Genomic DNA, 17,418 nt, shown 5'->3' with positions numbered 1-17,418 from the left:
GACCAACCAGGCAGGATATAACCCCACCCATTTTGCCCAAGCACAGCCCCCAAACCACTAGAGGGATATCAACAGACCACCAACTGAGACAGGGCTGAGTATAGCCCACCAAGATCTCCTCCACTACACATGCCTCGCAAGACTGGACAGGAAGATCACGTCAGTGACTCAACCCACTCAAGTCGAGTATAGAGCAAAAAAGCCTGGCATGACGTGACGCACCCCTCCTAGAGATGGCATGGAAGAGCACCAGTAAGCCACTGACTTAGCCCTCGTAATAGGGGTAGAGGCAGAGAATCCCAGTGGAGAGAGGGGAACTGGCCAGGCAGAGACATCAGGGACGGTTCGTCACTCCAGTGCCTTTCCATTCCCCTTCACACCCCTGGGCCAGACTACACTCAATCATAGGACCTACTGAAGAGACAAGTCTTCAGTGAAGACTTAAAGGTTGAGACCGAGTCTGCGTCTCTCACATAGATAGGCAGACCATTCCATAAAAAGCCCTGCCTCCAGCTGTTTGCTTAGAAATTCTAGGGAGAATAAGGAGGCCTGCATCTTGTGACCGTAGTGTACGTGTAGGTATGTACAGCAGGACCAAATCGTAGAGTCCATGTAATGCCCTATGGGAGGGTCGAATAAATTAAGGTGTGGCGGAGGTGCGTATACAGATATGCCATATTCTGACATTGACTTTATTCCCTAATAATTCCACCACCATTACGAGTGAGTAAACCATGAATAAATTCTTGCGAACCTAACTGTTCCAAGTGGAAAAAACACTTTTTTCCAATATAAATAACAGCATTCTCCAAGCACTGCAATGTACAACTTGATAATAACTTTTGATAAGAGCTTGGTAAATGAGTAATCCGTTTGGATAAAGGAATTGTAAATATAAATGACATTTGCTCTATATCTATTTTACATTATAATCTCTGGAGACAAATGTGAAACCAGTCATAAGGCAGCAAACTGAAGCATATCAACTTTCCCACAGTAAAGTTTATGAAATGCTATGCCATTACGCTGAATTTAAATTGTACTCCCTTTTAACTTGCAGGGATGGGCATTCTTGAATGTTTTAATTAATGGCTACCCCGATGTTCTCTGTCTCCTATTTCTATCATGCTAAATATTAGCCACTGTCAGTATCGACCGTCATTAGGCCTAATAACCACATGTATTAAACTGCCAATTTACTGTTAGTTACTGTTGGTATAGCCTATATTATCATTCCATTTAATTACATTGTTTTGTTTACCTTAATTTTCTTCCTCTGTCAACACGTCACTAATTAAATCATTATGGAGTGGAACGCAGACCAAGCCACAAACGTTTGAACCTGATGCATGGCGCAATACTTGGGCGTGTCATCACACGCCACATGGTTAGTCCAGGCAATAGACAAGGGTATAGCCTACTATTGTACAATATTCTCCCTATAATATTTCTACAGTGGCTTCAGAAATAATTCATACCCTTTGACTTATTCCACATGTTATGTTAATAAAACCTGAATTAAAAATGGATTTAAAAAAATAATATCTACACACAAATGTTTTTTGAAATGTCATATTTCTGTATTTCATTTCCAATAAATATCTAATTTACATAAGTATTCACACCACTGAGTCAATACATTTTAGGCAGCAATTACAGCTGTGAGTATTTCTAGGTAAGTCATCTGGACTGTACAATTATTAAAACATGTATTCAAGCTCTGTCAAGTTGGTTGTTGCTAGACAATGATCACCCCCCCCCCCCCCCCCCACTCACGAACATTCAATGTCATCTTGGTAAGCAACTCCAGTGTATACATTGTGCCTCATGATATAGGTTATTAGCCTGCTGAAAGGATGAATTTGCCTCCCAGTGTCTGTTGGAAAGCTGACAACCAGGTTTTCCTCTAGGATTTTGCCTGTGCTTAGCTCTATTCCATGTATTTTTATCCTAAAGAACTCCCTAGATGTTGCCGATGACAAGCATTCCCATAACATGATGCAGCCACCACCATGCTTGAAAATATGAAGAGTGGTACGTTGTGATGTGTTGGATTTGCCCCAAATATAACACTTTGTATTCAGGACATAAAGTTCATGTCTTTGCCACATTTTCTTCCCAGTTTTACTTTAGTCCCTTATTGCAAACAGGATGTGGCAGGGTAGCCTAGTGGTTAGAGCGTTGGACTAGTAACCAAAAGGTTGCAAGTTCATATCCCTGAGCTGACAAGGAACACATCAGTCCTTCTGCCACTAGGCTGTCATTGAAAATAAGATTTAGTTTTTAACTGAATTGCCTAGTTACGTAAATAAAGGAAAAATAAAATGCATGTTTTGGAGTATTTTTATTCTGTACAGGCTTCCTTCTTTTCACTCTGTCATTTATGTTAGTATAGTGGAGTAACTACAATGTTAATGATCCATCCTCCGTTTTGTCCTATCACAGCCATTAAACTCTGTAACTGTTTTAAAGTCACCATGGTGAAATCCCTGAGTAGTTTCCTTCTTCACCGGCAAATCAAATTTGATTTGTCACGTGCCGAATAACTCCCTACATGTTGCAGATGAAATGCTCGTTTACGAGCCCTTCCCAACAATGTAGAGTAAAACTTTTAATAAAAAATAGTAACAGAAGAGGGAATATAATTAAATGCACAAGAATGGAGCTATTTACAGGGAGTACCAGTATCAGATCAATGTGCAACTGAGTTAGGAAGGGTGCCTGTATCTTTGTAGTGACTGGGTGTGTTGATACACCATCCAAAGTTAAATTAATAACTTCACCATGCTCAAAGGGATATTCAATGTCTGCTTTTTTTCAACCTTTTTTTCAACTTAAAAAAAAAAAAAAATTCCCCAATATGTGCCCTTCTTTGTGAGGCATTGGAAAACTCCCTGGTCTTTTGTGGTTGAAACTGTGGTTAAAATTCACTGTCTCAACTGAGGGACCTTATAGATACAATTATCTGTGGGGTAAAGAGATGAGGTAATCATGTTAAACATTATTATTGCATATGGAGTGAGTCCTTGCAGGTTATTATGTGAAATGTTAAGCTTTTTTTTTACTTCGGAATTTATTTAGGCTTGCCAAAACAAAGGGGTTGAATACTTATTGGTTCTGTACTTTTCATTTTTACTTAATTTGTAAAAATGTCTAAAAACATAATTCCACTTTGACATTATGGGGTATTGTGCGTAGACCAGAAATACAAAAACTCAATTTAATCAATTTTATGTTCAGGCTGTAACACAATAAAATGTGGAAAAAGTAAATGGTGTGAATACTTTCTGAAGGCAATGTATGTACACAAAACTTCCAACATTACCATGCGTTGAAGAACTGAATGTGGCAATTTCAGAATTAATTAAACCACTGTTTCCTTTCTTTCATACGTAAAGGAGACGAATATGCATATATTTTCACATCAAATCAAATTTGATTAGTGACATGCGCCGAATACAACAGGTTCACCTTACAGTGAAATGCTTACTTATGAGCCCCTAACCAACAATTCAGTTTAAAAAAACAGATAAGAATAAGAGATAAAAGTAACAAGTAATTAAAGAGCAGCAGTGAAATAACAATAGCGAGACTATATACAGGGGGGTACCGATACAGAGTCAATGTGCGGGGGGCACTGGTTATTTGAGGTAGGATGTACATGTAGGTAGAGTTATTAAAGTGACTATACATAGATGACAACAGAGAGTAGCAGTGGTGTAAAGAAGGGGTGAGAGGGGGGGGCGCTCTGCAAATAGTCTGGGTAGCATTGACTAGATGTTCAGGAGTCTTATGGCTTGGGGGTAGAAGCTGTTTAGAAGCCTTTTGGACCTAGACTTGGTGCACCGGTACCGCTTGCAGTGCGGTAGCAGAAAGAACAGTCTATGACTAGGGTGGCTGGAGTCTTTGACAATTTTTTGGGCCTTCCTCTAACACTGCCTGCTATAGAGGTCCTGGATAGAAGCTTGGCCCCGGTGATGTACTAGGCCTTTCGTAGTGCCTTGTGGTCGGAGGCCGAGCAGTTGCCATACCATGCAGTGATGCAACCACTGCTCTCGATGGTGCAGCTGTAGAATCTTTTGAGGGTCTAAGGACCCATGCCAAATCTTTTCAGTCTCCTGAGGGGGAATAGGTTTTGTTGTGCCCTCTTCACAACTGTCTTGGTGTGCTTGGACCATGTTAGTCTGTTGGTGATGTGGACACCAAGGAACTTGAAGCTCTCAACCTGCTACACTGCAGCCCCGTCGATGAGAATGGGGGTGTGCTCGGTCCTCTTTTTCCTGTAGTCCACAATCATCTCCTTTGTCTTGATCACGTTGAGGGAGAGGTTGTTGTCCTGGCCAAGTCTCTGACTTCCTCCTTATAGGCTGTCTCGTCGTTGTCGGTGATCAGGCCTACCACTGTTGTGTCATCTGTAAATTTAATGATGGTTTTGGAGTCGTGCCTGGCCTTGCAGTCATGAGTGAACAGGGAGTACAGGAGGGGACTGAGCACGCACCCCTGAGCGAGAGCCAATATTTAACCCATTCTCTTAATATATTCTAGTCTGTCGAAAAAAAATCTAACTTAAAGCTACACCGTATTCAAAGGGGTGCCTATTGAATGAAAACTCCACAAGAAAAATCTGTTGGCCAGCAAGTGTGAGGGTTTTCAGCAAGATGAATGACATTTATTCAGAGTGTGCAAGGTAGCCACACCTGTAGAGCGCGTTACGTGTCTGAATACCAAATACTGAGAAGTGAGTAGGAAAGGCGTGCTTAGGACTCCCTGTCTACATCTTATAATTAGGGCCCAATGTTTTCCTGACCAGAACAATTATTTGGATTCAAGTAGACCTATTTTTGTTTATGCCTGACCTCTCTCTCTCTCTCTCTCTCTCTCTCTCTTCTCAGAGACCTTCTTCGGATAGGAGTGACATTGGCTGGCCACCAGAAGAAGATTCTAGGCAGCATTCAGGACATGAGACTACAGATGAACCAAACACTGCCTGTCCAGGTCTGAGATGGACCAACAGACAGACAGAATGGGGAGGAACTGTGCCAGAGAAAGAGCCAATAGGAAACCCTAGCTGCCTGACCATCTCTGCCAATCAGACGAGAACAAAACTGGCTTGCAGTGCCTCGAACTTGTGTTTTTCTTATTTTTCTTCCACGCCAACATTTTATGTTTCTGTGTTCCACATTATTAGTCCAATGTTTTTCCATCCGATAAGACTTTAAACAGGATTATTTTGTAAAAAAGAAATGTCTATAGACAAGACAGAGAACCCATAACCCATGCGTGCCTCACTTGTTTCAGTGTGGGGTGATGTTTGCATGCGTGCGCGTGTGTTTGTGAGGTTGGCCAGGACTTAAACCCTCCCCTCCCACCTCTTGTATCCTGAACGTAGTCTTCCTCCTGTGAAAATCTATCTCCTTGAACCTTGACCCTACCCCAACATCTGTCGGAAAGCCCCCTGACGGACATTACAGTTGTAAAAGGATGAACACGGAGTATAAAGTGTTTCAAAAAGCAGGAAACGTGAACGAGCGTTTGCACACAAAAAAAGTTTGGACACCAAGATGATAAATGAAAACGATATAAATTGTTTTATTGTTGGTGTGTGTGTTATTCGCCATCTTCATATTGAAGGTGTATTATTATGTACGTTGGGCACATGCCTAAGAAGGACATGGAGGAAGAGGGCAAATCAGCGGGTCACAGAGGTCAAATGAGAGCTGCTTAGCTGGAGCTGGCCACATTAGTTTGGCTTAACCAGGTATGGAACCAACCTTTTTCTAAAACCTGGGGGAACTCACACTCAGGATGTTCTCAAAGTTTGGGACCATTGGTTCATTTTGTCTCATCAATTGTGTTTTTCTTACTATAAGAATTGCTGTTAATTTGTTTACATGAGCCTTCCATTTATGTTTTTCTGTTCCATCACTTCGGGGAGATTTGTGTTTCAAGATGGCTGGTCAGAGCTAAGTAGTCCTGTTGGATGCTTTGTGTGATGGGGGAGGGAGGAGTTAGGTGAGAACTGTGGCAACTCAATACAAAGAACGACCAGCCTTTTGTGTGTGCTTGTGTTTGTGCGTGAGTATGTATGTGTGTTTGTGTGTATGCGAATGTATGAGTGTAACAAAATACTGTACAATACAGCTTCAGCTACATCACCACCATGGAGAATTAACGCATGAACTGAACAGTGACAAGAAGCAACAATTATATCGGAAACAATTACGCTATATTCTGTGGACAACTGTTAACATTTTTTTTATTGAAATCCAAACATTTGGAAATATATATGCATCGTACAAAACTAAGGGCAACCACGAAAGACACCGTAACTTTCTTTTTACTAATACCTGGATAAATAATGTATCTAAAACTTTAGCTAAATTTCTATACTTCCACCCAGTGTATTTATTTTTCTCCCCACTTGGACAAGAGGCCATTTGAACTGTGGACTTATTCTAAAGAACAATCAAGAGGAAACGAAAAGACCCAAGAGGATTCGGCAAATTATTGATTATTATAAAAATGTGCATATAAAATTGGATAATGTATTTTTGTTGTTGTTCTAAACAGCCTGTAATGTTTTGTAACAAAAAACAAGATAAATAACATGAAAACAAAATGCTATTTGAGAAACTGGGAAAGTGTTGTTGTGAGATGTCGTTTGATTCTGAGTGAAATGAGCAGATAGCGAGGGATTGAAGATGAATAGAATGAGAGAGAGAGAATGTGAGGAAGGGAAAGGTAGAGAGAAGTTAGGGACAGCTGCAATGATATTAGCATTTCAAGGGGTAAACCGTGGTTAGACCACGAGGGGTATACACTCTGCACCAACAACCTCCCTCTCCTTTCAAGTGTATGTTTCCGTGTGTTAGTGGGTATGTTGAGCTTGTGTTTCAGGTCAAATTGTATTGGTGACCGCCAAGACTGGATCTTTAGCTGTACCATTCCTTCTCTCAATCATCTGTAAAGAAGATTATATTGTGTAGCCATGTGAACTTGTCAGTAGTTGTCTTCCATGCACCTTTATCCAAATGAAACTTCCTGACACAGTTGACACACCCAATGGTCGATGGAGATTTTATTGAAAAGTGTGTTTGTACATCTCAATATTGTCCGTTACCCCCACTGTATAGCTCTGTGACAGAGACCATTCTTAAACCGATGGGTCTGTAGACGGAGCTCCGTCAAGGGCTCAGTGTGTGCACCTCCGTGATTGGGCCATGGTCCACTTTTTTCAGAGAAGTGGCCCCTTGGACCCGGTTTGTCAGACTGATTAATGCAGTGGCCAATCTGCTGCTCCGAGGGATACATTCACAGTCCAGCGCAGACATACGGATGGACGGCCTATGATTATCTGTATTTATTTCCTGTTCAGGCTGCAATCATTCTGTCTAGACTCTGCGGCTCTGCCTGATTAGTACAGTGCGGGGACCAACAACCTTGGCCTGGAGACAGGCAGCAATCTGGAGCGCTCATTGTAAATGATAGCAGCTGCATCCCCTAGGATGTACCATCAGTGTTATAGTAGGAGGGGAGAGGGGATGGGGGCTGAAGGATGGGATGAACCACCTGTATTAGGTAGAGTGGTACTTGCAGTGCTGGTCCCCACAGATTATTTTCCAGAAAGTTTCTGTTGTCTACCGTGCATCAAGTCGTGCAATATTACTCTTTTAGACTTTCTTTTGAAACCTCTGAAGCCATCAAGGATATTATGCAAAAATGTGTTCCTTATTTTGATTTCATTTAATCTTCTTTTAAAATAGAGGCATTTCCAGTTCAATAAGTCCCATGTAAGGGCTTACTAACCCAAAAAAGTTGCACTGTACGATAATGATAGTGGTAACAACAATAATGCTCTAAAAGTGAGGTGAGGTACAAATGCTACATCAGCTAGGACAATGACTTAATAGAACTCGGTTGATGAATGTGAACAATGGAGAAGGCTGAATACAATCAGATGTTTGACATGCCCATTCATGAAAAATGGCAGCTCAGCGCTAGGTTGAACTATTGATTTGTTGCAGAAGCTGTGCTAGGTCTTGAATTTGCTTTGGGGGAAAAAAAAGCTGAATGAGTGATGAGCTCTGATGCTGCAGCTACATATCTTAAAATGACTAAATGCTTTGCACATCAACTCTGAACATATTGTTGGAACAAATAGATTTTTCACACTGTAGGGAGATGTTCCTAACAGATGTTTCATACTTAGGACCTTGAATTGTCAAGAGTTGACGATTGTTCATCATTCTGTGTTTTTGTAATCATATCTTACACACCAGTATCTCTGCTTAGCGCTGACATGTGAATGGAGTGTGTGTGTGTGTGTGTGTGTGTGTGTGTGTGTGTGTGTGTGTGTGTGTGTGTGTGTGTGTGTGTGTGTGTGTGTGTGTGTGTGTGTGTGTGTGTGTGTGTGTGTGTGTGTGTGTGTGTGTGTGTGGATATAGGTGCTAGTATTATAATTTTCTACTGAACCAATCCAGTCCGCACACTATACATTTATGGTAGACACAGTATCTCTCTGTGCCAATCACCCCATCTCTCTGAAAGTATACAGAGTTAACACTCGCCTCACATTCCTCTACCTATCCCCTAATCCTTCCACACTCCACCCCATCTAAGCCCACGACTTTTAACCCCTAACATTTTCCGGTATAATATTTTTCAGAAATGTTTTTCTTCATCTGTCACTGTTTTATATACATATATATATATACAAAAATTAAACAAACTCACTTAATATGCCTGTCTTCTCTTCACTTTCCAAATACATATCGAAAAAAGTGAGATGTTTACAAGTGTTGTATATGTATAGTGAGAGGAAAAGGAAGAAACCTTTGAGATTTGCAGTTATTTTGTTCCTCTTTGAAAGCATTGAGATATATTTAATGATGGTGCAGACAAAACAACAAATTGATTAAAAAAAATGCATTCTTGTAGAAATATTTCTAAAATACCCTTTTGCAATTAAATGATTTATCAGTCTGAGTCTTTTGAGTGGTGTGATGAATTTGTATACACATTTCATACATTCATAGGCCTATATTATATTTTACAAGTAACAAACTATCAACATGATTTATTCATTTTCACAGTCTTCATTTTCTCTTATCAGAATAAATACCAAGACAAATACAAAGTTACATCTTTACAGTTATAACAACGTTTAAGAAACCATAACGTAGACTGAAAGACAGTTCTAAAAAAATCTGATAGGAAATTAAAGACATTTCCGACTGTTGTTTACTTAACGAAATTGACATATTTCAGACAATTGATGCGCTGTCAATGTTCTGCTGAAAGCACCTCTTCAGGACATTATATAAACACAGTCCTAGCACTTAGGTTTTCAAAATAGTCTTACTTAATACTTGCAACAGCACCTTCATTTAAGACAGTGATCTCGACAAAAACAAACAAGCCCCATTCCCAGCCTTAACTTTTGTAATTGTTTTTAATGTACCGTATTCCAAACATGTTTTTTTATTCCCTTCCCACTCACCTTCCACCAGTTCTTGCTATCCACCTTAAAGGCCACATTATTCTCGTTCTCCTTAAAAACAGCTTGAAGACTTTTATGTCCAACAACAGTCTGTTAACCTCTCTGGGATCGTTCGGGATGCTAGCGTCCCACTTCGCCAACAGCCAGTGAAACTGCAGGGCGCCAAATTCAAAACAACAGAAATCTCATAATTACAATTCCTCAACCATACAAGTATTTTACACCATTTTAAAGATTCTTGTTAATCCAACCACAGTGTCCGATTTCAAAAAGGCTTTTTGGTGAAAGCAGAACATATCATTATGTTAGGTCAGCAACTAGTCACAGAAAGCATTCAGCCATTTTACGACCAAAGAGAGGTGTCACAAAAAGCAGAAATATAGATAAAATAAATCACACACCTTTGACGATCTTCATCAGATGAAACTCCCAGGACTCAATGTTACACAATACATGTATGTTTTGTTCGATCAAGTTAATTTTATATCCAAAAACCTCAGTTTACATTGGCGCCATGTTCATAAATGCCTCCAAAACATCCAGAGAAATTGCAGAGAGCCACATCAAATAACAGAAATACTCATCATAAACTTTGATGAAAGATACATGTTTTACATAGAATCAAATATAAACTTGTTCTTAATGCAACCACTGTGTCAGATTTCAAAAAAGATTTATGGCAAAAGCACAATATTCAATAATCTGAGAACAGGTTCAGCCACAAAAGCAAGCCATACAGTTACCCAACAAATTGTGGAGTCAACAAAAGTCATAAATAGCATTATAAATCTTCATTTACCTTTGCTGATCGTCGTCGGAATGCACTCCCAGGACTCCCACTTCCACAAGAAATGTTTGTTTTGTTTGATTACGTCCATATTTATGTCCAAATACATCCGTTTTGTTTGCGTGTTTAGTTCACTATTCCAAAGGCACAATGTGAGAGCGCAAAATCCAGACGAAAAGTCAAAAGAGTTCCATTACAGTTTGTAGAAACATGTCAAACACTGTTTACAATCAATCCTTAGGGTCTTTTTATGATAAATCTTCAATAATATTCCAACCGGACAATAGCGTATTCATTACAGAGGAAAAAGAAGGAACGGTGACCGCGCAGTAAATAACTGATTGGCCTCATTCTAGTCCAATTGTTGAAACAGCTCTTATTAGACACCCTTCCACAATAGAAGCCTCAAAGCACTTTCTAAAGACTGTTGACATCTGCTGGAAGCCTTGGGAAGTAGACACAGTATAGACACAGTATATTGGATAGGCAATCACTTAAATGAAACTACAAACCTCAGATTTCCCACTTCCTGGTTGGATTTGTCTCAGGTTTTCGCCTGCCATATGAGTTCATATGAGTGTTATACTCGCAGACATCATTCAAACAGTTTTAGAAACTTCAGAGAGTGTTCTATCCAATACTACTATTAATATCCATATATTAGCATCTGGGACAGAGTAGCAGGCAGTTTACTCTGGGCACCTTATTCATCCAAGCTATTCAATACTGCCCCCCTGTCACCAAGAAGTTAAATTGCCTGTAATACCATCTTTCATCTGTATCAATATGGGCAAGGTTATAGCCTTCTTCTAAATGTTTTTTTTCTTCCCCTCATCAATCTACACACAATACCTCATAATGACAAAGCAGAAATAGTTTAAAAAAAATGTTTCTGCTAATTTATTTAACCTTTCTAGGCAAGGGGTTCCGCTGAAAAGGCAGCACGCGAAATTCAAAAATATTTTTTTGAAATGTGTAACTTTCACACATTAACAAGTCCAATACAGCAAATGAAAGATGAACATCTTGTCAATCTACCCATCGTGTCCGATTTCAAAATTGCTTTACAGCGAAAGCACAACATATGATTATGTTAGGTCAGAGTAAAGTCACAAAAACACACAGCCATTTTCCAGCTAAAGATAGGAGTCGCAAAAAGCAGAACTACAGATAAAATTAATCACTAACCTTTGATGATCTTCATCAAATGACACTCATAGGACATCATGTTACACAATACATGTATATTTTTTTCGATAATGTGCATATTTATATCCCAAAATCTCAGTTTACATTGGCTCGTTACGTGCAGTAATGTTTTGATTCCAAAACATCCGGTGATTTTGCAGAAATACTAATAATAAACATTGATAAAAGATGCAAGTGTTGTTCACAGAATTAAAGATAGACTTATCCTCTATGCAACCGCTGTGTCAGATTTCATTAAACTTTACGGAAAAAGCATAATCTGAGAACGGAGCCCAGAACCCAAAACAGCCAGAGGAATATTCGCCATTTTGGCGTCAACGGAAGCTAGAAAAAACACAAACAATTACTGATTTGTTCCATAAAGTTCCATAAAGCCCATCATTTAGCCACTTGTTGTTAGCGTGTTCAGCCCAGTAATCCATCTCCATGAGGCGCGAGCACTTCCTTCAGACAAAAACTCAGTCCGTTGAAACAAGTCAAATTATGTATACAATCAATCTTTAGGATGTTTTTAACATAACTCATCAATAAGGTTCCAACCGGAGAATTTCATTGTCTGAAGAAAAGCATTGGAACGAGAGCAAACTCTGTCGGGAGCACGTGTCATGAGACCGAGTCTCTCTGCCAGACCACTCACTCAAAGAGCTATGATGAGCCCCTCCTTTATAGTAGAATCGTCAAACCAGTTTCCAAAGACGGTGACATCTAGTGGAAGCCCTAGGAAGTGCATCCTCATTCATATCTCACTAGGATTTCAATAGGCACTGTTTTGAAAATTGATTTCTCACTTCCTGTTTGGATTTCTTCTCAGGTTTTTGCCTGCCATATGAGTTCTGTTATACTCATACGCATCATTCAAACAGTTTTAGAAACTTCTGAGTGTTTTCCATCCAATACTAATAATACTATACATACATTAGCATCTGGGACAGAGTAGGAGGCAGTTCAGTCTGGGAACGCTATATTCATCCAAAAGCGAAAATGCTGCCCCCTATCCCAAAAAGGTTAAAAAAAATACTCAGGACTTTGTTGAAGCACCTTTGGCAGCGATTATAGCCTCAAGTCTTCTTGGGTATGATGCTACAAGCTTGGCACACCGGTATTTGGTGAGTTTATTCCATTCTTCTCTGCAGATCCTCTCAAGCTCAGTCAGGTAGGATGGGGAGCGCTGCTTCACAGCTATTTTCAGGTCTCTTCAGAAATGTTTGATCGGGTTCAAGTCTAGGCTCTGGGTGGGCCACTCAAGGACATTCAGAGACTTGTCCCAAAGCCACTTCTGCGTTATCTTGGCTGTGTGCTTAGGGTTGTTGTCCTGTTGGAAGGTTGAACCCTGGAGCAGGTTTTTGCATCAAAGATCTCTCTGTACTTTTCTCTGTTCAGCTTCCATCCTGACTAGTCTCCCAGTCCCTGCCGCTGAAAGACATCTCCAAAGCACCACCATGCTTCACCGTAGGGATGGTTCCAGGTTTCAAATCAAAATCAAATCAAATGTATTTGTCACATACACATGGTTAGCAGATGTTAATGCAAGTGTAGCGAAATGCTTGTGCTTCTAGTTCCGACAATGCAGTAATAGCCAACAAGTAATCTAACCTAACAATTCCAAAACTACTACCTTATACACACATGTGTAAAGGGATAAAGAATATGTACATAAAGATATATGATTGAGTGATGGTACAGAACGGCATAGGCAAGATGCAGTAGATGGTGTCGAGTACAGTATATACATATGAGATGAGTAATGTAGGGTATGTAAACAAAGTAGCATAGTTTAAAGTGGATAGTGATACATGTATTACATAAAGATGCAGTAGATGATATTGAGGACAGTATATACATATACGATGAATAATGTAGTGTATGTGAACATTAAATTAAGTAGCATTGTTTAAAGTGGCTACTGATATATTTTCCATCAATTTCCATCAATCCCTATTATTGAAGTGGCTGGAGTTGAGTCAGTGTGTTTGCAGCAGCCACTCAATGTTAGTGGTGGCTGTTTAACAGTCTGATGGCCTTGAGATAGAAGCTGTTTTTCAGTCTCTCGGTCCCTGCTTTGATGCACCTGTACTGACCTCACCTTCTGGATGATAGCGGGATGAACAGGCAGTGGCTCGGGTGGTTGTTGTCCTTGATGATCTTTATGGCCTTCCTGTGACATCCGGTGGTGTAGGTGTCCTGGAGGGCAGGTAGTTTGCCCCCAGTGATGCGTTGTGCAGACCTCACTACCCTCTGGAGAGCCTTTTGGTTGTGGGCGGAGCAGTTGCCGTACCAGGCACAAAGAAGTTTGTGAGTGCTTTTGGTGACAAGCCAAATTTCTTCAGCCTCCTGAGGTTGAAGAGGCGCTGCTGCGCCTTCTTCACGATGCAGTCTGTCTGGGTGGACCGATTTAGTTTGTCTGTGATGTGTACACCGAGGAACTTAAAACTTACTACCCTCTCCACTACTGTCCCATCGATGTGGATAGGGGGGTGCTCCCTCTGTTGTTTCCTGAAGTCCACAATCATCTCCTTAGTTTTGTTGACATTGAGTGTGAGGTTATTTTCCTGACACCACACTCCGAGGGCCCTCACCTCCTCCCTGTAGGCCGTCTCGTCGTTGTTGGTAATCAAGCCTACCACTGTAGTCTCGTCCGCAAACTTGGTGATTGAGTTGGAGGCGTGCATGGCCACGCAGTCGTGGCTGAACAGGGAGTACAGGAGAGGGCTCAGAACGCACCCTTGTGGGGCCCCAGTGTTCAGGATCAGCGGGGTGGAGATGTTGTTACCTTCCAACTCTAGAACTCTGTCAGTGTGACAATTGGGTTCTTGGTCACCTCCCTGACCAAGGCCCTTCTCTCCCTATTGCTCAGTTTGGCCGTGCGGCCAGCTCTAGGAAGAGTCTTGGTGCTTCCAAACTTCTTTCATTTAAGAATGATGGAGGCTACTGTGTTCTTGGGGACCTTCAATGCTGCAGACATTTGTTGGTACCCTTCCCCAGATTTGTGCCTTTACACAATCCTGTTTCAGAGCTCTACGGACAATTATTTTCACCTCATGGCTTAATTTTTGCTCTGTTGGCTATGGTACCTTATATAGACAGGTGTGTGCCTTTCCAAATCATGTCCAATCAATTGAATTTACCACAGGTGGACTCTAATCAAGTTGTTGAAACATCAAGATGATCAATGGAAACAGGAGGCACCTGAGCTCAATTTCGAGTCTCATTGCAAAGGTTATGAATACTTATGTACATAAGGTATTTCAGTTTTACATTTTTAATAAATGTGCAAAAATGTCCAGAAATCTGTTTTCACTGTATCATTATGGGGTAATGTGTGTAGGTAGTTGAGTATTTTTTTTTTTATCATCCATTTTACATTAATTAAGGCTGTAACCGTAAGAAAATGTGGAAAAAGTCAAGGGGTCTGAATAATTTCCGAAGCCACTGTATATGTGTGTGTGTACGGTGTACATATTAGGACAGCCTCAGTACAACTTATTTCAATTTCTGCAGAACTTGTACTATGGTAATAGCTCAATAGTATATATAGCTCAATAGTTCAGCTGGTATGGACCAGTATCCAGAATCCTCATAAAGTAGAATGTGAAATCTTATTTCATATCTAATTATTAAGATACTAAATTGCATTATGGAAGTAATAGAACAAAAATTGCAGAAACAGTGACATTTTACTGACCCCTGACTCTAAATTTCTAATACACTGAAAGACCTATAATTCTGAAGTGCCTTCAGAAAGTATTCATACCTCTTCACGTATTCCACATTTTGTTGTGTTACAGCCTAAATTAAAAAGGGAATCAATATAAAATAAATTCACACTCATCTACGCATAATATCCCATAATGACAAAATGAAAATAAATATCTAAGTTACATAAGTATTCACACCCCTGAGTCAATACATGCTAGAATCACCTTAGGAAGCGATACAGGTCTGAGTCTTTGTGTGAAAGTCTCCAACAGCTTTGCACAACTTGATTGTACAATATTTGCCCATTATTCTTGTTAAAATTATTCAAGCTCTGTCAAATTGATTGTTGATCATAGCTAGAAAACAAGTTTTGCCACAGATTTTCAAGCAAAAGTCGAAACTGTAACTCGGCCACTCAGGCACATTCAAGTTCTTCTTGGTAAGCAACTCCGTCCTGCCGAAAGGCGAATTTGCCTCTCAGTGCCTGTTGGAAAGCAGATTGAACCAGATTTTCCTCTAGGATTATGCCTGTGCTTAGCTCCATTCTGTTTATTTTTATAATGAAAAACTCCTCAGTCCTGAAGTATTACAACCATATCCATAACATGATGCAGCCACCACTATGCTTGAAGAAATGGAGAGTGGTACTCAGTAATGTGTTTTATTGGATTTGCCCCAAACATAACACTTTGTATTCAGGACAAAAAGTTAATTGCTTTGCCACATTTTTGCAATATAACTTTAGTACCTTTTTGCAAACATGATGCATGTTTTGGAATTTTTGTATTCCGTACAGGCTTCTTTCTTTTCACTCTGTCAATTAGGTTAGCATTGTCTAGTAACCAGGTTGTTGATCCATTTTAAGTTGCTATTAAACTCAGTAACTATTCCAAAGCCATCATTGGCCTCATGGTGAAATCCTTGAGCAATTGCCTTCCTCTATTGAAACTGAATTAGGAAGGATGGCTGTTATATTTGTAGTGACTGTGTGTATTGATTCACCTTCCAAAGTGCATTTAATATCTTCACCATGCTGAAAGGGATATTCCGTGTCTGCTTTGTTAAAAATCCAGAATTATGCAACTTTTTCTGTGACTTATTAAGTGTAAGGTATGACGCTGGAGAAGAGAAGCAGGTACGGGGAGTCAACATTTAGTCAGAACAGACATGAAAACAGAACTGGAACAGTGTCAGAACCGGGTAAAACACAGACGTAAGACAATCAATGCAGTAGCAGAGAGCAGAGCTGTGTAACTGGGGAGGTAATAAACAGGTGATTGAGTCCAGGTGAGTCCAATAATTTGCTGATGCACGTGACGAGGGAATTGCAGGGCAGCCTGGCGCCCTCGAGCACGAGGGGGAAAGAGCAGGAGCAGGCATGACAGTAACCCCCCCCCCCCTCCCCTCTAGTGGCGCCACCTGGGGTCCCACCTGGGCGCGCCCAATGGGCTGGCTGAGGCACGGGCGCTGGACAAACCCAGCTGGGCGTAAAATCCTGACGAACTGGCAGTGGCGTGGGAGCCGGGCGAGCTGGCTGAGGCATAGGAGCCTGATGATTCGGCTGAGGCGTAGCAGCCTGGCGAGCCGGCTGGGCGTAAAAATCTGACGATCCTGCTGAGAGCTGGTATGGGCGCCTTCTGAGCCAACTGGGGCAAAGAAACTTCCCGAGCCAGCTAGGACATGGAAGCCTGATCATCCAGCTAAGGCACCCCCGGTTCCATCGGCGGCAAACCCCGGACCCGACTTCACCACCAACCGAACCGCCAGCACTCCCCGATGCTTCATTTGATGGCTGCTGCATTCTGTAAGGAATGACACTGGAGAAGAGAAGCACGTACGGGGAGTCAACATTTAATCGGAACAGACATGAAAACAAGACAGGAACAGCGTCAGAACCGGGTAAAACACAGACGTAAGACAATCAATGCAGCAGCGGGGAACAGAGCTGGGGAACTGACAAATATAGGAGAGGTAATAAACAGGTGATTGAGTCCAGGTGAGTCCAATAATTTGCTGATGCGTGTGACGAGGGAATGCAGGTGTGTGTAATGATGGTGGCAGGAGTGTGTAATGCAGGGCAGCCAGGCGCCCTCGAGCGCCAGGGGGGAAGAGCGGGAGCAGGCATGACAATTAAGCACATTTTTTACTCTTGAAGTTATTTAGCAATGTCATAACAAAAGGCGTTAAATACTTATTGACTCAAGACATTTTAAATTCAGTCTATAAC

General features: G+C 40.9%; 1 protein-coding gene across 12 annotated transcripts in view; it reads left to right on the top strand.

Annotated features, from left to right (window-relative positions):
• The window catches only part of LOC110521963 (ephrin type-B receptor 3), a 97,325-nt gene extending 88,340 nt beyond the window's left edge, over positions 1-8,985 (top strand). For all 12 annotated transcript variants that reach the window (XM_036975476.1, XM_021599983.2, XM_021599981.2 and 9 more), the window contains one exon: positions 4,893-8,985. In XM_036975476.1, coding sequence (XP_036831371.1) covers positions 4,893-5,001 — 109 coding nt within the window. In that variant the 3' untranslated portion in view covers positions 5,002-8,985. The remainder of the gene's footprint in view (positions 1-4,892) is intronic.
• The last annotated feature ends 8,433 nt before the right edge of the window (positions 8,986-17,418 follow it).

The sequence above is a fragment of the Oncorhynchus mykiss genome, chromosome 4 (assembly GCF_013265735.2).
Source record: "Oncorhynchus mykiss isolate Arlee chromosome 4, USDA_OmykA_1.1, whole genome shotgun sequence".
Classification (NCBI taxonomy): domain Eukaryota; kingdom Metazoa; phylum Chordata; class Actinopteri; order Salmoniformes; family Salmonidae; genus Oncorhynchus; species Oncorhynchus mykiss.
Note: the sequence above shows the minus strand (reverse complement) of the source record. Positions and strands in the feature narration are given on the sequence as shown.